We start from the raw sequence: 23,202 nt of genomic DNA on the forward strand, positions 1-23,202 counted from the left end.
CACCTGGACTCTTTTCCATCAAAAATATATATGTGAAAAGATGATTTTTTGGGGGGTTATGTTGTATCTGATTTTTTTTAAATAGTCTTTTTAATGAAAGAATTAGCAAAGATTGCATTTCAAACTACTCATGTCCATTCTTAGTGTTAATGGAATATGAAAAAATAAATTCAAAAACAAACATTTTATCTGAAGGAAATGTTTGTCTTCAAATTCTTTTCCCTTTCTAAAGTCTCAGTTCAAAGAACTTTTCGCTACTTAATTGCTGCAAACAGTCTGATCAATCCAGACATCTAAAGGGATTCTGGCAAGCCTTACATATAAATTCACCCCCCAAAATAGTACAGTCTTCCAGAGTAGAATAAAAAAAGATTACTAGAAATAGCAAAACAGATTAAAGACGTATAAACATCAGGCAGTTTCATAAAAACTGGAAAGTCTAACAGATTCAACTTTCTCTCTTCTGAGTAAGAGTGATTGTTTTAGATAATTACATATAGTTAACTTGTTCAACTGATGCTTTTTTTAATACTCCTGAACTTTCTCGTGCTTTTTTTCCTGAAATCTTTCAGAATCCTATTAGTGAGATGGTGATTAGCACAGTTATGTTTAGCATGGAATATGGCCATATTCTCAATTTACATAATTCTGTGAATATCTTCCACATATCTTCTTTGGAAAAGCAGATGCATTTTCCCCAACATCTTCAGCAGTGAGTGAAAAAGAAGACAAGAAAAGAAAGCACCTTCTCAGCAAATCCTTGATGTATTTAATTGTTCCCTTGGCTGCTGGGATCACTTGGATTTTTTTTGTTAGCTTTGTGCTTATGATAAGGAATGTCTTGCTGCTTATCATTTCCTTAAATAATAACTCTTAACATCTTTAATCTCCATTATTTCTAGTGCATTTGTCCCCATAATATGTATAAATTTGCGAGGGATACATACACACACTAAAAATCCAATCCAAGTTACAATTAGCGGGAAATCAGCTTTCTAAAATAGTTCAGAGTCATAGCTATAAGTGGAGATAAATTTTGCTAACTTTAGCTCAAGAAACTGAATACTCAGATGCAAAGATTTTAAAGTCAGAGACTCAAACTCCTCTGGAAATGAAAGTCAGAGCACAAGGAAAATGCTACCAGCTGTCCACCCCTCTTTTTTATAGAATCATACAATCCTTAGAGTTGGAAGGGACCTTTAAAGATCATCTAGTCCAACTCACCTGCAATGAACAGGGACAGCACAGCTAGATCAGGTTGTGCAGGGCCTTATCCAGCCTCACCCTGAAAGTCTCCAGGGATGGGGCATGACCACAACACTAGGCAGCCTGTTCCAGTTCCTCACCACCCTCACTGTATAAGACATTTCCTTGTATCTAACCTAAATCTATGCTCATTGAGCTTGAGGGACTGTAAACAAAAATCTGTATACAAATGTTGCCCTTAATCAAAAAAAATTTGATCAGAAAATCTTTCTTTCTAGAAAAAGACAAAAAAAAAACAACAATCAAGCAATAAAGGTAACTTAAACAATACAGGGCTCATATCAATTTATAAGAAGATGAGAATCATTATCCAGCAACTATCATACCAGTCTTCAAAGTGGTGACTTTTGCAGAAAACAGAAACAAAATCCTCTAATAAATTATGGCTGTATCCCATGAGATAATATGAAGTTCTTTCAGAATTCATATGCTTCCAATTTAATGGTTGGTCAGAAACCATCTTAAAACTCCAAATATATGATTATTTTTTTTTTATAAGTTTCAGAGTAGATTGTTAGTTCCATTTTAGAAACTAATTTGAGTTTCAGAGAAACAACTATACTAGCCTACAAGTGTCTGTTCTCACCTTAAGTGGATATGTCACATACAAAAGTGAAAGACAAGAATGAGTACAATGCTTACTTGTTAGCAAAAATCCCAGGCTATTTATAAATGCTTTATTATAGAAGAATTCTGCTACACATTTACAGCTGATGTGTAATCCACCTTAGAAAGTATATTTCAACTTCAGCATTGTCCAAAACTTATTTTCTTTAATCCATCTGATACAGAGAAGTTGTAAATACGTAAGTATTAATTCTGTTCTTAAAATAACTGTCAGCAGTGGGGGATGAAGAAAGAGAAGATAGCTCACTGATTCACTGCAAAATGTAACAAGGAGTATTCTATTATTGTTCTCCATGAATGATGTAGGTTGTAAATGTTTTCATTATCCAAGCTGCAGTACTTTAAGAACACAATTTACATTTAGTCATTGCAAGTTTATTAATTAAACCATGCTTCACTAATTACATCCAGAAAGTAGCTTAATTGCCAATATACTTGAGCAAATTTCCAGAAATTTGAGTTGAAATCCAAACAAGACATTAAGGAGTGTAAAGTTCTCATAAAACCAAGTCATTAGCACTATCAGTATTCTGAAATTAGCATCTCATACATTACATTTCTGTTCCTCAAAACTAAACCATCAAAGAGCACCGTAATATTATATAGTCTGATTGCCACAAAGTAATAACTTATTTACATTTGACTGCACAGCTAAATTACCTTTTGATACGCACAAGGAAATGTTAATATGGTGCTAAATAATAGCCAAGATGGCTTTGTCAGAACCAAATCATGCCAAACCAAAGTAATCTGTTTCTGTGACAGAGTAACGCAACTTCGAATAGAAGATGGATAATACATTTTGATTTGGAGCATGGCTGACACTATTTTATGTGACTTTCTCATAAGCAATCCAAGAAAACATTGTCCAGATTGAACTGTCACAACATGGACATAAAGAATTGGGTTACAATTATAAAGACTGGTGAGAGGCATTGTATTATTGTTTTTAATTATAGAAGCGTGCCTGTTTTTTTTTTTTTTCCAATCTCCTATTGATGAGAGTGGAATTCGTATTCCATAACCTTACTATAGCGTCTTTGCTATTTTAATATAAAAGCATAAAGACCTGGATGGGACAACCCTACTGAAAAGGGTATTTATGTGATACACTTTAAAACTGAAAAGGTATGGCACCCCACAACTGTGTCTCACAATGTCTGATTTAACTTCAGTTTAAACAGATTCTAACAAATTCTAACACATCTAACTTCACTTAGATCTGACATTCCCAATTAAGGGCCCCAAAACAACAGGAGATTATTAAAATGTGCATATGACAATAAACCAAGATGATAGGCAACTTCTCAAACTGGACAGGCTTAGAATTCAAAAAGCACAGGCATTATAATCTGTTTAAACTGAAATGTCATGGTAAGGCATATGGAATATGAATTCCACTCACATAAACATGAGATCATTCTGGTTTGGGTGTACATATTTATAAAAAAGACTGTCTTGAATTAAAAACATTAGTGTAGTGCTTATTAATAGTTGTTGCAGCTATAAGTTGGTAAAAGAAGAAAAAAAGAAGAGGTCTACAAGGTGGAAGGAGAATGGAAATGGAGATCCTGAACTCTACACTGAAACAGAAATTAGCTCTGCTATCCCTACTCAGAATTGCCAGTGCCAAGGTAAAACACTTTCACATATATAAAAAATTGAAAGCGATTACTGACAATGAGTCTTGACTAAAGTGGTATTAGGAAAACTACCGCAATTACAACTCGCTTCCTCATTCATCACTAAAATTCAGCTGCCATCCCCTTTGTATTTTCCCTTGTTGAATGACATATAAATGGTGAACTTAACTAACATGAAATATAAATAAAGTCACAATGAATTATGGAAAACAAACTAACACATCTTATAGAAATTGAAATGTGTAATACTATTATACAGGAAAACATCACAGTGTTTTAGAACATTTAGTACTTCTACCTGGGGCACAGAGTATTTTCTAGTACAATTTCCAAAGGAAAAGAAAAGGGGAATTAATTGCTTGTTCATAAAAATTTTATATAGATATGATAGAAATAATCTTTAAAGAAGTTTCGTGCTCAAGAGTAATTATATCCAGGCACAGTTATATGTCAAGATGTAGGATTAAGTTCCCTGTTCCACATGCAACTACCAATGCATAATGTATGAGGTAATTTAAGGGTAGGAAAAAGACTTCAGCTGTAGAATAAAGAACTAATCTAAGAACTAACTTTAGTCAAAGCTAGTAATCTTTTTTTTTTTAAAAGTTCTTATCATTTGTTTTAGAGTTAGAAGAAAAGACCTACAAACAGATGTAAAATCTATGCTAAACATTTTCCTCTCTGAAGATAAAATCCCAAAGATATTCTCTAAAATCATGGAATTTCTAAACTGAAAAGAGTCATTCCAAATTATGTATAGAATTGATTATACACAAACTTAAAATGCAAACTTGCATTTTAAAATAATATGCACAAGAAAACAATCTTCAGATGTTCAGAGGCTTATTATTTCCATGATACACTTTGCATTTGCAGTAGATTTGCTGTGTCAACCACCTCAGAGCAAAGACTACTTTATTTACATGGCTATGACATGCATTCTTGCACTAAATTTTTCGAAGTAAAGACAGATCAATCTTGAAGAGTCAACCAGTTATCAAACCGTTGCTTTAAAATGTAATTTGCAGCTTAAAATATTCTTTATGTTTCATACCTTACAGTTCAGATTCTAATGAATTAAAGTCTGATGCCAGAACGCACCGGTCAGATCACAAGAACATGAGGCTTCTTAGCCCACGTAAAAATCTACAAATTCATTAGCTTTATTATTGCTTTAAGTTACACAAGAATTTACGAAGCATTGAAATAACCTAAGCTTGATACAGTGTTGCTTTCCCACTGCCCAGTACAGAAAATACTGTCAGAGGGCCTCCAGAAAGAGTGCTACTTGGCACGAAGGAGAAAAATATCCCTGATCATGAGACAGGTTTAGTTAATTCAAAGGTGTGGTGGAAGTGTTGATGCCTGGGTAAATTAAAGGGTGAGAATTTTCCAAATACATAGAAGAATGGCCAGTAACACCACACAAACAGAAAATGTCTTCTGTTGTGCAAGGATTGGTTGTATTTACTTGTACAGCATTTTGTAAAGTAAATTCCTAGTTAAAATTTTAAAAGGAGATAAAACAAGAATCATGTAGAAAGGAGAACAGAATGAAAAAAGCCTCATGCATTAACTTCTCCTTAGGCAAAACAAAAAAAAATCTGCAGCAAAAAGCAACTGAGCAACATTAATTTCATACCAAGATTTTCTATTGGGTGATACATAAGTGCTTCAGGAATATATCTTTAAATATGCAGTAACAAAAAAAAGCTATAATAAATAAATACTGACCTAGATCTCAATTCACAAAAATCCTTCATCTAACATTAATAATAAAGAACAAGGTAGCCTAGGATTTCCTCAAATAAGTTGGTGCATACATGGTAATAACTGCAAGAATAGCAGAAATGAGCTGTAACAGCCAATTTTATTATATATATTTTTAATTACTTATCACATACTGCAAGATATCTGAATTTTGGAGAGGACAAGAAATCAGAAAGACTTCAGAACAACAGTCTCAGGGGAACAGTAAAACCTGCAGTGCAGGAGAACATATGGCACCCTCCCATCTTCCTTGCTGGTAACTCCTACTCCAGCACACATTCTTCCCCATATGAATATACATTTTAGCTTTGCTCACATACAGTGCTCGAGGAGGGGGAGAGAAGACCAAGTGCAGCTCATTCTCCTTCTTCCTCCCTCCTGCAGAGAAAGAGTTACATGAAAACATGCACCCTCTGAGCTCTGGGGAGGGAAGATGTATCAGCATCCAATAACCTTTGTTACATGAATACTTTACAATCAAGAAGATGGAACAAAAATACCAACACGCTGCCCACCTTGCTTGCAGCATGGGCAAACATTCCCATGCTCACATTCCCTGAGACTAACAGAGGCAGCAGCAGGGGTGCATGTTTCAGCACGGTTTGGCAACCAGACTGCAAGGGATAAGCTTTGGCATGAACTAATTTTTGCTAGATAAAGCAAATGTTATCATGGCCATCTTTGCAACCCTTTTATCTCAGTTACACTGTAGCAACACTTCCTAAAATGTGGGCTCCAGTAACCTATGCTCCTCTACTTCCCAATTAGCCCTGTGCTCCCAGCTGTGTTCACCAAGGAATCTCTCATTCCTTGCCGAGCTATAAAGCTTTCATTTTGGAAAGAAGGCCACGTATGGGGCAAAACTGTATATCTGAAAATGAACCAGCTGGACCTGCAAAAGCCCACACGTTTGGGCCTCTGACATGAACACTTCAAAAATTCTAGTGCTGCAGTTCCAGCATGTTTACCTAGCAGGAATGCTGGATCTGCCTTGAGATTTAAGTGTAGTGTAGAAACGTAAGATAGAAATTTAGCTTTATCAGTTTAAAAAAAAAAAAAACACAAATTTATAAACACTTATCAAACCCCAAAAGCAAAGAAAATGTCTTCCTTTTTTGTTTTTACAGCATAAACCTTAATTTTATACCATTCATTACAGCTGTCTTTTAAATATATATATATATACATACATACGCGTATGTGTGTGTGTGTATATATATATATTTTCAGACTAGCAAACACAAAGGAGTACCTAGCCAGAAGAAAAACAGCAAAGGAAAAAAATGACAGGTAAAATAGTGACAGATTCTCCCAGAAAGGTATCAAAAGAGATCATGGCACAAAAACGTTTGGAATATCAGACACAGTTTTCAGTTAATAAAAGCTTTCGATAAAAACAGACTCATAAATGGACTACTTTCAGTTAACTACCTATAGCAGACATGTTTGCAACACTATTATTATTTACTTAATTCTACCTCTTCCAAAGAAATTTTAAGATAGGAAAAAAAAAAAAGAAAAGAAAGCAAGAACAATTCCCAATTAGGTATTAGAATTTCAGCCAAAAACATCATAAACACTTGCATTATCATGTGCACCACATTCATATCACATGAATTATTTAAGTTGTATTAAATATGCATGTCTCTATCCAAGCAGGTTTTTCCTGAAAACTCCAGTCTCCAGCTTTCTGCTATTTTCAATATTTGCTTAAATGCAGTGTTTTTTACCCCTTGCCTCATATCAACTAATTATGAATTCCTTGCACTATGGTGTACTACCTGCCACAGAGAAAAGGGGAAAAGGGGAGAATGTTTCATGCTTCATTTGCTATTCACAACATCTTATCAGGAGTGTCTGCTTTGCAGTTTGATGAAAACTACTCTATCAAACACATGTTCAGCAGAGGTACAACTAATAGCCAAGGGCACTAACAGACGATCAACAAGAAACATCTGTCTGCCAACCCATCTAAACCCATCTCCTGCAGTGCAGTGTAGCAGACAGTAACTCCAGTGCTAGCAGGAGGCAACTTCTGGTTCTGCCATGCTTGCCTGAACCCTGGGATGATCAACAGGAACATCTAAGACAGAAACACAGGACTCTCGGGTGGCAGGTTCAGATGAGGTCACAGTATGGAAATCAGCAGAGGTTCGACAAGAAGGTGGTCCAGTGTGGGAGCACAGAGACTTGTCTTAAACACGTATATGACAAGATGCTGTGACCTAAGCTGCTGCCACTGCCATCACCTCAGTGGAGACAGTCAAGCAACCCAAATCTAGGAAACAACATCACTGAATTTCTCAGTTCTCTGCTTTAATATGATCTCAAGGAAGAAAAAAAATTATTTAATCTCGGTCTAATCAAATTTGAAGGTTTGGTTGAAGCCATAACCTAAATTCTAGTCCCCAGAAGTATCTCAAACTACTCTCGTACAAAAAAAAAAAAAAAGAAAAAGAAAACTTACGGGATTTTTTTTTTTGCGTCAGACATTGATGCAAACATTTTACTAATATATCATTCAAAATAATCTTTCAGTCTTATAAAAACCATACCTGATGCTGAAGATTGAACAATAAATGGAGTCAAACACAAGTGAGGTTGTGTGCAGCTACGGTGCTGCTTACCAGCTAGCCAACTTGGAAGGAAAGCTCCAGGCAGGAGGTGCTAAGGCTGATGGGAAATAAGGCAGATGAAGGGTGGGGAGTCCTTCAGTGACTCATCAGCTGTAGCCCCTTCTCCTCCCTCCCACACCCAGAAGCATTCTGCTAGACAAAAAATACTAAAACTTTCCTTCTCTTTACAATGTTTATTCTACTTTCATTGCAGTGCATTTGGAAAGATGATCAATTACTGTTGCAGATATTACTGGATTAGAAAACAGATGCTTACAAGGTCCATTAAAAAACAAATATTTTTATAGTGTGAAAAAGAAGTATTTTCATGAAACAAAGCCCATTTAATGGGCCACTGTTGTCTAATTTTTAAGGCATAGAAACTTGCAAACTCAAATACTCTAAGAATTTTCTTCCTTACTTCTTGCCATTTAGAACTACATTGTATTTGCATACCTGCAGAGTAATGGTTGGTAATACCTGCCTAAACCAAGTACTACAGTCTGTGAAGAATTTTCTGAAATACGATGCAAAAAGTGCAAATGAGAACCAATAATAAAACAGGATCAGAAAGTAACATGACACAAGGTCCTCTCCACATTTGCAACACTAAATTATATTCCAATGTTGAGCAGGATAACACACTTCTTTGAAAATCCTTATATTTTCAAAATATTGTTATTAAACTTGCCCATATGTTCAGACAACTACACTCCTCATGAACCTTCTATTTAATGGTAGCTAAAAGTAATGCCACAATACAGACATTTGAAAAGGCTATTATTTGCACTACATTAGCACAGCATAGCCCCACTCACAGACCAAAAACCTGTTACACTGAAAAGAGGAACTCACCATGAGTTAACATGCTACTCGCCTGTTTGCACTTTACTTGTTCGTCTCATTTTTTTTCCTTTCAGTACCATACTAATTCCTACATACAGAATGCTTTAAAGATCAAGTATCTGAAACAGCAGATGTATCTGAAACTTGAACAGCAGAGTTATAGCAAATGAAAACAAACTGAGCTGTTATCACCTGAACCCACATTCACAAGGCCTCAGGTTACAGGTACTGAGATTCCTAATGGTTTCTTGATAAGGTTTTATGTCTTCCCTCTATGTAAATATTGGAGTTACGTATCTATTTATCTCAAACCAAGAGGCATCTTTTAAATCTTCTTAATATTTTTACACTCAAGGCATATCTTCTCTAATTTAGCAAACAAGATCTGTTAAGAAAGAACAGTCAAGCATCTAATAAAACAAGCACTATTACAGCTAGCATGTTTCTTTGTCTTTCTTGGATTATCACCTTTAGTTAGATTCACCTATATAAAACAGCATGTATTTCAGCAGGGTCTGATTGATCTTCTCTTTCGAACTACATGAAGTTCTTTCCTGCACTGCTCAGATTGTTCCGGCGAGAAAATATACGGCTACAACGTAACAGCGAGATGAAGCAACAACTGGAGATGAAAATTAGAGATGACGTACCAGGCACTTTTTTTGTTGCTGTAAAACATTTGAAGAGGGATTAATAGGAATAATTCATAGTTTCTATTTTGCGATGGATTTGGAAATACGTTTTCTACCTCAATAGCAAACAACACCTGAAGAATTATGCACAAAAACACTTCAAAATATTTTATTAGTAGTAGTATCACTACTAAAAATATACTTTAATACGAGTTACGTGGCTATTTCACCTTTCTTTTTTATGCACACTTTCAACCCTCACATGCAGAGGCTGCAAGCTGCAAAATATAAGTGAACTATATCGAAGCCAGACATTCATTTTAGCTTTTCCAAAATTCAAAACATTCTATCATCTGTTCCTATGGAAACTGAAAGGATATTCTAGGTTATATCGGTATCAGCCGATTATGTTGCAGAGAAATCTGTGGTTTATTTTAATCCATAGTTCAGAAACATAAATTCATACTTAGCGTTTAGCTTGATGATTTTGAATTACTGAAGCATGGTTAACACTTCAGATCCATTAGATCACACTTTAAGATAAAATGAACTCTTTTTAGTCCAGAATAGTAAAGACAAAATTTCTAAGGTTTGGTTAATCCCCATAAAATTTACCACTCCAAAGTAGCATATAACTAACATGCACTTAGAAGATATACTTCTTGGTTGTTAGATGAGCCATACGTTGCTATATCACATCTTAACAGAATAAGGAAGAAATAATTTAGATTTATTGAAAACTCCTTTAGTACTGCCATGCTCCAGATGGCCAGATGAAGGAATTTGATTTAGCAAGTTAACGAGATCATGAAAACCATAACCATAATACTGAAGATGAAAAATAAAATTGAATAATGCAACATGAATACATTTCTGTGACAAAGAAACTTAAAGGTTAGAATGAAGTAGAGATACATAAACATATGAATTGAAAATGCTCTAGCTGCATACAGAACTATCACGAAACAAAAAACAAAAATCAGTATAAGCTCTTAGGATTTTAATTAAACAGACTGAAGTGCTAGAAAGGACAACTGTGATTATTGACAATGAAAGCCAATATGACATGTTGAAATGTCTTCTTTTTTTACATTAGAATTCCAAAGAGCAATTGAAATGGGTAGCTAAGGAGAAAAAAAAAAGAAAAAAGGCTTTGAATCTCATCCTCTGTCTTCACTAAGCAAAACTAGATGACTTTAAGTATAGCTACCACCCTCACTGTATGCCAAAATTAGCAAAGAGGTCCAAATTTTCCTTTTTAACAGATAACATACATAGTCTTCTTACTCTAGATTCAACTAATTGACTTCCAAATGAATAATCAAAAATGCCTTCCATGTCTATAATGTATCATAGTCAATCACTTTATTATGGAAACTAGACTGAGACAGCTTTTTCATCAGGATGTCCTCTAGGGAATCGAGATTACAGGATAATAAGGAAACATAACAGCTACTGCCTGAAGTGTACTATGCTCGTTAAATTTTTGACAGTGACAAGGTTAAATTCCAACTTCTAGCTTTCAAAGTAGAAACAAATGTCAGAACAAAAAAATAAAACCAAGAAGAATTTGAGTGCTCATTGACTTAAAAAAATGTATACTCTGGGTAGCATTTCAACTCCAAGTTTTCCAGATTTTCTATGAGGACAGCCTACAGCATGTGGATACAAAGACAGTCACGTACAAATTGAAGGAGTTATTTTCTCATATTTTTCTAATTTATTTACTATTATAATGATCACTTCGTACTTACGCAGATAAATGCAAAATGACATCAATTTCCATTTGCATTCTGAAGAATAGAGGGCTTATATTTTTTTTAATAATATGACAAAATATGGTAGCTAATATGGAAAAAGTGGCAAAGGGCAGGGAAGAACATCCAGAAGTCAAGCTTTTTGTTTGAGATGCACAGTACATCAGTGTGGGCAATAAAGTACATCCTAAGCTAAATCAAGCAAAGATAAAAGTTAAGAAGCCCATCACTCAACCGTGCGTCATGCTAAGTGTCATTCTACTATAACATTAGACTTTGTTCTACAATCAAGCACTCTTCCACAGAGCTGACAGCTTTAGACAGCACATTCAGACATACATAGACCTGCACGAGGTCTATGCTAAAGATAACTAAGAAAGAGAATACTTTAATAAAACACATAATCTTATTTAAGTATGCAAGATTAGTAATTAGAAATTCAAGTTCACATGCTCTTACCCAGACGGTAGTGCTACAAAAGCCATGTCTTTGGCACTAACAATTAGAAATAACTCAAGAATGCAACATTATCACTTCTTGTAGGTTTTGCCAAAAAAGTGAAAAACTGAATACAATCAATGCCAGTCATTCTTAGTATCTAAATATCTTGAACACCTCCAAGTGCATCTGCATGCCTGGAACATGCTGCCTCAGGATAATAAAGACCATATATTGCTTAAGATCCTTGACATTATATTAAACGCTGGTGTATGAAGGATTTAAGATTAATTTCACCAATCTTGCTGTAACATTGCAAGTTGTACTACATAAGCACTCAGCTCAGAGGACCCTGATTTGAAACACATTGTGCAATTTCTTGATGATCACCTCCAGAAAAATGGTCAATTATGTGCATACTTTTCCCACCAATCCCTTGAGGACTGTAATAGAGATCCTTGACATGAGATTAAATGCTGGTCAGAGAAGGAGATCAGATTACTATCACCAATCTTGCTGTTACACTGCAATATGTGCTACATAAGCACCTAGCTTAGACGACCCTGATTGGAGATAAGTTGAGCAACTTCTTGATGAGCAACTTCCAGAACACTGGTTAATTATGCAGATGCTTCATCCTTCAACCGCTTATTCTCAGGCACTAAATAGCATTAGACAAGAACAAGTATAAATATACATCTAATCAATAATTTTTAACATGAAAAAAATGCTGTAGTTGTCCCAAAGCCAATTCAGCTTAGAAGAGAGACTCAGTATGAAACAGAATGCAAAACAGAAAAAATCAAAACAAATTCTATTCAGTGAGATACAATATGGAAATTCAAAATGCCCCAAAATGTGCTCAGTTTGACAAAATTATAAAGATGTTACACTGAAAGTAATTGAGACATTTGCGCTCAGATTGTATTGTTTACATATTTATCTTGTTTACACAAATCCGATATTTGAATATCTTGCAGAAGTAGAGTTTAGGATTATTTTTGTTTGTTTGCTTTCTTCCCTCTTCTCTAGTCTATGAGATTATAATTAAGAGAGCTCTTAACTAAAAAAAAAAATCTATGTATTAAAGAAAACTGCAGAGAATTCAACATTCATTTGGACAAAGGATAGGTACTAAGTTTACTCTTATTTTTTGCTTTCCCTAATACGATCAAGAAACTTCACTATAAGGTCACCAGAAAATTTCACTATTATCAATGAATATAACTCTAAATCTATACTAGGTAGAAAAATTCAGAAGTTTTCTGTAACACGATCTGTGTTTAAGGTGCATAATCAAGGAATTCTGAGTTCTACACTCATCTCCACATTGTGTCCTGTTAGACCTAAATGGATACTTTATGTTTTATTCCATATTCAGTGATACCATAATCGTCATCATCTGTATCCTAACAACTTTACGAAGTTTTTATTGGTAAGGTCAAAAGCAAGGGCATAGGCTCCTAGGCTTCTAACCCATTTCACACATATCAGTACAAAACCTGCAAAAATCCACCCTTCTTACTCAGAGATGCCCCATAAATATGCTCGGGGACATGATTTAGCGGTGGGTTGTTAGAGCAATATGGTTAGGTTGCGGTTGGACTTGATACACAATACACCTGCTGAAAAAAATGGTGTCTAAAGAAAATTCAGATCATTTTGCCTAGAGTTCCTCCCGTAAAGCAAAGAAATGCTGGGGATGCTTCAGGTGGTTGCAAGATGCCTACGTACCTTTTCTTGTTTCTTTGTTTTTAAGCAGGAAACACTGCTGCATCTTCTCAGAAATTGACTAAAATAATGCTGTGGTTGCATCTCTGTTAAAGCAGCCCCTCCTGATTTCCACACTATCTGCTATGAGCCTGCTTACAATGTGAAGGAAAGCTATGACGACTAAAGGTAAGAACAGAATTTGAATCCATTTTCTTGATGCTGCTCTGTGGCTCATGACAGAGCATTAATCTGCACTTTATACACCAGGATTGGGTAACAAAGCATACGATGCAATAAAAAAATTGCCTGTAGCCATTGGTACCTCCACTTGAATGGATTTACCATTATTTTACTTTTGCCCACAGGAGCAGAGAGGGCTTACTGTTTCTAAAAGTATTAGGAAGACAAGCATGGTTGGCAGCTCTTTGAAAGCCTGTTAAGTCTAGAAATGTTGAATGACTGTTCTAGTTTATACCCAGACGGCAGCTTTAAAGTTACTGCAGTGAGCACAAGTAGAAGCCTTCACTTAGAATCATAGAATCCTTAGAGTTGGAAAGGACCTTTAAAGGTCATCCAGTCCAACCCTCCTGCAGTGAACAGGGATGGCACAGTTAGATCAGGTTGCCCAAGGCCAGGTCCAGCCTCCCCCTGAAAGTCTCCAGGGATGGGGCATCCACCACATCTCTGGGCAATCTGTTCCAGTGCCTCACCACCCTCACTTTAAAAAACTTAGTCCTTATATCTAACCTAAATCTACCCTCTTTAAACTTGATGCCATTTCCCTTGTTCTGTCACAAAAGATTCTGCTAAAGAGTGTCCCCTTCTTTCCTGTAGCTCCCCTTTAGATACTGACAGGCCGCTATCGGGTCACCTCGCAGCCTTTTCTTCTCCAGACTGAACAGCCCCAGCTCTCTCAGCCTGATCTCATAGGGGTGGGGGTTTCATCCCTGGGATAATTTTTGTGGCCCTCCTCTGGACACAATCCAACAGGTCCATGTCACTCCTGTACTGAGGACTCCACATCTGGATGCAGTACTGCAGGTGAGGCCACAGCAGGGCAGAGCAGAGAGGCAGGATCACCTCCCTCACCCTGCTTTTGATGCAGCCCAGGATATAGTTGGCTTTCTGGGCTGCAAGGGCACATTGCTGGCTCACATCCAGCTTCCCATTTACCAGTACCCCCAGGTCTTTTTTGGCAGGGCTGCACTCAAAAATTTCATTCCCCCTCTTGTACTGGTAGCAGATGTTGCCTCGACCCAGGTGCAAGACCTTGCGTTTGGATTTGTTGAACCTCATGAGGTTCACCTGGGCACACTGTTCAAGCCTGTCTAGGTCCTTCTGGATGGCATCCCATCCCTCTGCCCACAGCATGGTGTCACTTCTGAAGTAGCCAACTGCTAACATCACACTTCCAATAGAACAGAAGGAAAGAGATTGCTTCTGAGAAATATACAAATGCCATAGTGATGAACTTGCAATGAAAACATGAATTATAATGCTGAGAAAAAGACAGTGAACCACTTGCAGGTAAGTATCTCCTTTCACATGCTGGTTATTTTGGTGAATCTGAGCACAGCTCATGAGGAAGTTCTACGTCATTGAGTAAACAATTAAAAGAACAAAAACAGTCTCCTACCTTAACAAATAATATATCAAAACATTGAAAGAGTCAATTCCAACCTTTTAGGTCTGTTCTCAAGAGCTGAATTCTACAGAAGACATTCACCAAATTTTAACAAACAACTACTTAAAAGGAGATACTTACAGCTTTGGGTTTCGTTTTGTTTTATTTTGTTTTCTAATGCATTTTCACTTCCTGCTGTTCTTTCAGGTGGTCAGTGAAGTATTCTAAAACAGAGATCTAAAGCTAACTTCCTTCTTAAGGCACTGCTGAAAAGTGCTCGGTGAAATACAGAAATAGAGCTCACTTACATACGCAACTGGTCTCATGTTTATTTACATAGAAGATCAAAAAAAGTGAAAATTAAAATTGCTATTCTAAATATCAAATAACCAAAGAACCAGCTGAACAAAATACAGCTGCACTATTCTCAATGGTACAGACCTGGCTGCCACAATAGAAATTATCAAAAAGGCAGCCTATCTAAAAAATTCTGTACTACAAAATGCAGATGAAAAGATGGAGATCCTATGCCCTCTTATGGGAAATCTCAGGGCTTGGAAGGTATAAATGTAGATCAGCTTGTCAATAAACACACAGCTACAATAATAAGAACCAAAGACACGCTAGCTGCTGGTCATATTTCAAATTATACATTTCTTGGGCAATGTCTGCACACATATTTTATAAAACACACTATTATTCCAACATTAAAACTGCAAATCGTACCCAGCAACAAATCTGTGAAGCATATCCCAACATTACTTAATGAAAATACCCACTTCTATATGGCCTATATAGTCGTTGTAACTAAACAATAAAAATGTTCTTCTAAACAATCTTCCAAACAATCTTTCTTGCAAGAAACAGGCTCCTGGCTAAAGCACAACAGGCAAATACTTTAATAATCTCTTGATTACCTGGATACAGCCTGGAACACCTAATAAATCTGTCAATTTTTCAAGTAGAGTGGGACTGATTTCCCCAGGGTTTCTTTGTCAGTTCCGTTTTAGTACTTAATATAAAGAGAAAATTATCAGAGAAGGTCAAATCTGACATGAAAAACTAGAAGAGGTAGATACAGATGAAGACTTTTGCTACATTTAAAATAGATGTCTACTTGCTTTTTCTCAGCCTCTATCATTGTTCAGTCTTCATTTAATATAGCATATATTTCATAGCTTGTAACAAGCCCAATCATAGTTCAGCAACATGCTCAAAAAGCCAAGAATTTCAATATTTGAACAGTAATTAAGTAAAAAATGGAGTGTTTTTCTTTTCCCCTGTCATTTTGCTATCAGTAAATAGTCAACAGTATTTTCTACAATCATGACTTCTTACTACAGAGAATTACTTACAATAAGAGGTTTAAGACAATTGATACATACTGATCATTTTAATCCTCAATTATCAGTTTAATTAAGAGGTTTTCCATTCTGTTTATGTTCTGTTTTCATGTCAGCATCCAATACTATAAATAAATGCTATATAGCCTCATAGGGTTAACCGCTTGAAACAGGGTACAAATATCTTGTTCTAATACACCTTGTTCTCTAATTTAAAAAACAAAGTTGATAGGAACTTGTGCTAGATTTCTCCTCTTGCTGCAGTACTAGAGATTAAAATATGTTTGTGTTTCTTTAAATATGCAAAGGAATATACATTTTTTAAAAAGGCAAAGGGTCAGTACAAGTGATACTACAAATAGTTAAATAACACACATAGTCAGGTTATTCAAAATGTAGGTAATTGCATTTAGTACAGAAGAATGTAACTATGCATATTCCCTATAGTGAATATCTACCTCAAAGTTTAAAATGCCTTTTAAAGTATTATCGGAAATCCTTCAAATCATTTCATTATGTAACTGCATAGCTAAAATGCAGAAATCTTCTTAGTTTTAAGAAACTAAATTTTTCAGATTTACCTATAAAGCTCAGCAATATTATCAATGTCGTATACTCGGCTAAATGCAAAATTCTAGTCATTATCAGTTTTTTTTATCACACTGCTTGGAATTAAACTGTTATATCTGCACATACTTCCTCACAAATTTTCAGGGTTAGGTCCTGCAAAATGTTATTCTTGCAAACATATTGCACAAAGCTAGTTTTGTCAATTTCTTTGGATACCGATCTGTGAGTAAGACTTTCTCGTGCAAGTAACACGTTTTTTTTCACGTTTAACCTCCATTACGAAACGCTACACCAAACAAAGGAAATCAGTCTCACAGCACCCTTTAAAATTTACTTTTGAAAGGAAGTAAAAAAGAACATGTATTTTACCTGAGTCTCCACACCTTGCTCAAGCAACCTTTTAGCCTGATTTTCCACCTCTAGCCGAGCTCTTGCAATAAAAAGCAGGTCATTTTCAATTACTTCTATTCCAGACAGATCTATCCCTTGAGAAAGGTAATCTATAAAAGCAACAAAATATTGATAAGCATGACATATGATAATGGAACATTTTAAACACACTGAAACATTTAGAAATTACAGTTAGTTCCAAGGAACATTTTTGCATAAAACACTTGACAATGGAGTATGCCGAAGGATTGAACTGTTAGAGACTAAAACTGAAAATCAAAAGACTATTACTCAAAAATATGCATATTTCATACATCTCATTTACCTCTCTAGACTCAGACACTTTGGAAAAGCTGTGAGTTCAAGGAATTCAAGAATCTCAGTTATGGTGCACCAAGGGGCAAGAAGTCACATCCTTGTCCCAGAGGACTAACTATATAACTGAACTTCTCTAACCAGATGTTTTAATAACCATAATTTGCTCTAATATCTGACAATCTCTAGGTATTATGTGTTTATATATTTAAATTATACTTCAAACACAAATTAAAATTCTAAACATTACGAATCAAATACAAAAAGAACATAAAATTTATTTTCATAATAGAAACCAGCCGTCCGTCAGTATGGCATCCACACATTATTCAGCAGGAGACTGCAGCAAGAAAATCTGCTAAAACCTGACTTCTGTCACTGGGTATGTAAACGTGGTTAAACCATTTAATCTTTCATTAATTGACACTTAGTAATCAGCGCATGCCAGCAAGTTGAAAATGCCACTCTGTCTTTCTTTATCCAAAGATGTTTGAATCTGTGACAATCTTTCTCCCAGGTACATTCACTATTTTTTAAAGGACACGACACTCTGATCTCTGCTCTTTGATCTACTTGGACTTTTCATATGGGACAATTTAAGACTAATAAAACATAGCCTAGGGAGTAAAAATCAGTTTTTCATACCCCCTGAGATACCTGACCTCTATGCTACAAGTTCCCTGCTGTTGGCTCCCTGCCTGCTCTTGCACTCCTGACCTGCCCTAACCTAACCAGTGACCCATTTCTGGTAGAAGGGCTGGAGGACATCTCTTCTCAGATGGCTTTCATCTTTCTGTGGTAATCTCTTGCAATGCAAAAACTGTTTATTCAGCCTCCTTCAGGCTAATGAGGACCTACAGCTTAGACTAGGCTAGAACTCAAATCATTCAAATGTTATACAATTACATTCACATCTATTGTAAATCAAACTATATCCATTGCTCTAAAACGCGTGTTCTTGAAATAGGAAAAGCATGACCTGAGTGCACTTTCTTTAGGCTCCTCCGAGAACAGATATGCCTCTTAACTTAAACCTCTGAATTACAAAGGAAATTAGGTGAGAACCAGATGATTAAATTTATAAAATGGACAAGTTGAACATCTCTGGGTGCCTTAGATGAGATCTGCAGGGAATTGTAAAAGCAGTCTAGGAGGGTCTTCAGGGAACCTTCAAAGTTGGACAATGTTGGTGTTTTCTTCTCCTTTTCCTTTTTGTGGGTTTTTAAATCTTTTTAGATTTAAGTCAACCTAATTCAGTTGTCAAGATAGCCTGGACCTTGGCAAAGCAGGACTGCTCCCATTTATACATTTATCAGCATTTTGCTCAATCAAGCATGAGTTCCACTCCTTCTTTTGAAAGACTGAATAAAACAAAGTAAAGGCCAAGGCACTTCACCCAGTGTCGGATACTTCCTTCATAAGACAATGTTTCACCATTTCCATTTATGACAGTATCTTCCTAATAGTCATCTTCCATTATGTCCCCCCAGTAAGTCTATTAAGGCATGGACTTAAATTCCTACTAAGCTAACTGAACTTTTAAATCTTTATGAAATAACCTTTCACTTTAGTAGCCAATTTTTTTTCTTTATTCGCAATAAAGCAATCTAAGCATCAGACTGATTTTAGCAACCATATGTGCATAACTGAACACAAAATTCCAAGTGGATCTCTACACACCTACATAGAGAAGAGCATCCCTTCACTTGCTCATGAAAAACTCACCATAAGAAACTGAAATAAAAAGTCTCTGGAAGTGCTACATAAAGCTGAGTAAGGAATAAAGGACATCAACTTTCTTAACAGTATCGTGTGTCAAACAGGCTTCAATCTACTAACAGGCCTGCAAATGCTTTTGTCTGTATGCATTTGTTTAAAAATTGATCAGAGGAGTCACAGGACAGGTGAGCAGCGGGAAAGTACATTTCACCTTGCACGGGCTGTTAATGAAGCCCGACACAAACACACGTTTACAAAGCTGTTTTTGCTAGGGGCTATGGCAGTCCCTCTTACCCAGGTAGGAGTAACTTATCCCAATAAGAGCAATTTTTTTGCTGTGACCAAGCTGCATATGCAAATATGGTCTTGCATACAAACCTGTTAAAACTCATACTAAATGCCCAGTACCTTCAGTTACCAATAACTTCAATCAGCAAGTGTCTTGAATGTGAATGCTATTTTTTTGACCTCTACTTCTCAGCTGACACAGTAAGATCGAAAAAAAAGTGCAAAGAACAACCCACAGTTTAAATCCACTGCAAAGCAGATTTTTGGCAACATGGCACTAGAAAAGGTGCAAATATCATCAAAGACTCACCTAGTCTACAAATAAAAAATTTGCTGTGGATTTCACTTACATGATAAAATCACACTCTTCACCCGCAGGCTGGTTAAACAAAATAAAATGTGGTCCTGATCTCCTAAATCCACAGAAAAAAAAATTGTGAAAGAGAAATACAAGGCTTTTCCCTACTGTATTTTATCTCTAAACCTAAATTAGACCATTTCAGGTGCTAAAAATCTAATCAGTCTGATGGCTCCATGAAAGGAACAGAAAGCCCATGCTGCTTTGGCTTCTCCACACGCTCCATCTGTGCCTCAGACTGGCAGCCACCTCCTGCTCAACTGCCAAAATCTGCAGCTTTGCTTCACATTTCCTGTGATCCTAACAGAATACTATGGAGACAATGCATTTCTGTGGGTCTTCATAACAGAAACACTTTCTGTGGGTTCAGTGGCTAGGCGGCCTGCTCTGGATGCTGTTAGCTACTGCTCTAACCAGTAGAGAAGCCTCAGCAATCATACTATTCTCAAATGAAGAGCAGCCTTCACGTAGACAGCAAGTCTGCAGTAGAAACATCTGCAAGTGCTTTCCTGACCTTCCTATGTAAGTGTAGAAGCTGCAACACAGGCAGAACATATGTCTTTTTATACTTTCTATTCTCTAAGCGGACAACAAAATATTAGAAATATCTACACTTCTGTATTGCCACCAGTGAAGCTGTCTCTGCTGACCATGCTGACACACTGCCAGAACCTCAGTGCATTTAGGACCCATAGAATCACAGAACATCCCAAGCTGGAAGGGACCCACAAGACTCACTGAGTCCAACTCCTGGCTCCACACAGGACTACGCAAAATTCAAAGGGTATTTCTGAGAGCACTTTCCAGTGTATTTAAAATATTGTAGAGGAACTTACATATTCCAAGCTGCTAGTTTTAGTTAATAAAGAAAATATGTCATGTGAAGAGAGATACTACCAGGCACTAGCAAAGGCAGAATTCTTCTCCACGTATTTTCGCAGTGCCATCATCCAACTTCTTGCTGTGTGCAGTCACTAAGTAACTATACAGTCTAACCAAAGTAGTCATGGCCAAAGAAGTATGAGTGAAATAGTCTGTAAGGAATTTGTGTCTACATCTCAAGAACAAAGAAAGCGCAAAGGCTTATCTTCCAGTTAGCGCAGACTCCAGGGACGGAAGCCCAGTTTAACATTTACCAGCTTTCCTCCATAATGTAGAGCTGGTCAATCACTCACAGCTCGGCTCTCGATCACTACCACAAGGTTAGCAGGACTTCCACACTTCTCCTGTCTTTCAACTTAAAGATTCAGAATAAAGGTAATCCTAAATTAAACATAGTAGATTTAGTAGGTTTACTATTTATAACTATATAAAGAAACACTTATGTCTAAAATGAGTTAGGAACTAAATACATTGTACCACCACAAACCAAGACTGCAGCCAGGGCATGAATTGCCCTCACAACAGCATGAGCTGAAGCACGCTGCCCCAGTCACTTCTATGTACTGAAGCAAGGGAGGAAACTAGAGGAAGGAACTACAGTGCTGTTGCCATTCCTTCACCTCCCGTATTGCTTCCTTTCTAACTATCACACATTATTAAGCTTGGAAAGCACAGCTGGAAACGACTTTTTAAGGACTTAAAATACAGACTGCCTGCTGAATCCTCTTCTTGAACAAAAAATATTATATGTCAAAGCAAAATGCACTGAGCCCTAGGAATCAGTGACATTTAATGCGCCTCAGCCAAAGAAAGGGTTAGTTTCTCATATTTCTTAAAGAAAAAAGATTTTTGTCATTATAATTCCAAATTTTCTCGATTTATTAAACCTGAACAGTTTTCTAATCTACTGGCTGAGATGTTGCTTACAGCTATGTTTTTTAAACCACCATTTCCCAGATAGTTATATAAGAGGAGTTTAACAGATAAAGACAGATTTGATATGCACAGTACGCTAGGTAGAAAAAAATACTCTGAGCAAAAGAGTGAGTTTTTCTGACTCAACAACTTAGAATCCTTCTATGATATGATTTCCTTTTCTGATCTCAAGCTTCAACTGTGAAAATATATAATGAAGATAAGATAAAAAAAATCTGAATTAATTTTTTTAGTAAGTATTCAAACATTTGAAAAACAGGATAATTATGAAGCTAGCATCACTATAAGCTTCTCAGAAACAGCATTATACTTGTTATTTAAACTGATGATTTTGAGCTTTTGATGAAAACCAGAGAATCAACGGAAGTCTACTGATAGGAAACCAGGACAGACAGTAACAAACCAATGTGATTAAACCAAGTCTGTCAAGAAGCTGCTTGAGCCAAAAGAGAAATCCTTCTGTGCTTTTAGAAGCTGCATCAGCAACACCAAGAACAAAGAGCAAAGTTACAGCAAAGTTCTAGAAGCGAATTAGAAGAGCTGAAGTGGACTCCCTGTGAGCAACCTACCCAATTAGCACATAGGAAGAATCCAATGATAAATTAAGATGAGGTTATTGGAGGTAATTAAAAATATTAAGGTATTCTTGAAATTCTATATTATTTCTGTTTGCCTCTTTGAGGAATGTTTGGGGACTATTTCTTTTTTGAATGAATTGCTTTACTTTACTTTTGCATTCTTAGCTGTGGAAAAAGTTGGCAACATCTGTAACATCTGTGTCCTAAGGCTATTCTTTTTTGAAAATGAAGAAAAATCACCATTTTTTATGAAACTACTACTCTCTCATCTGACACACAATGCAGGCACACAAACGCCCAAGAGCCACTGCTGGCAAACATGAGAGGACAGGTTACAACTTCCCCTCTTGGTGGAATGTAAACTGGTAGAAGATGGGCAAAAAGCTGAACCTAAATCATTATTTATAGTATATATTTCCATTACAAAGAATTAGAAGGAAATGGACAGACACTGTAAAAGCACATCAAATTTTTCCTATGACAGAGAAATATTCAGTAATGACAAAATTCCATTCTTGAAGGGTGTTATTAAGAATTTAGTCTTTATTTGTACAGCTGTGTCTGGAAACAAGCACAAAACAAACACAATTAGTTGATCAATTCATTAGAACTGCTGAGGATCAATTTGAAATTTTTTTTCCATCTACTTCTAAAGAACATCAAAATAATTTACTGATCTGAATGGGCCACAAATCTCATCCATCGTGGAAGCTTCCATGGTCCTCACTGCAATGTTAGCTACAGCACTTGCTAGCGAAAAGGAAGGATGGCATCATGTTGGCCCCAGTTATATCCAAACTCCCAGCTTAGGAAGCTGTTAGGCCTGACTAGGTTCATTTGTTTTAATAATGCAGCTAATATAAAACTAAAAAAAGTCCTAGAATCGAGCTTA

The 23,202-nt window shown here is 36.2% G+C and overlaps 1 protein-coding gene across 1 annotated transcript in view; it reads right to left on the reverse strand.

The window, feature by feature from the left end:
• Positions 1-23,202, reverse strand: part of COG5 (component of oligomeric golgi complex 5) — a 185,938-nt gene that overhangs the window by 92,886 nt on the left and 69,850 nt on the right. The window contains exon 7 of the mRNA XM_021384587.1: positions 17,214-17,344. Coding sequence (XP_021240262.1) covers positions 17,214-17,344 — 131 coding nt within the window. The remainder of the gene's footprint in view (positions 1-17,213; positions 17,345-23,202) is intronic.

Source organism: Numida meleagris, chromosome 1, assembly GCF_002078875.1.
Source record: "Numida meleagris isolate 19003 breed g44 Domestic line chromosome 1, NumMel1.0, whole genome shotgun sequence".
In the NCBI taxonomy this organism is placed as follows: Eukaryota; Metazoa; Chordata; class Aves; order Galliformes; family Numididae; genus Numida; species Numida meleagris.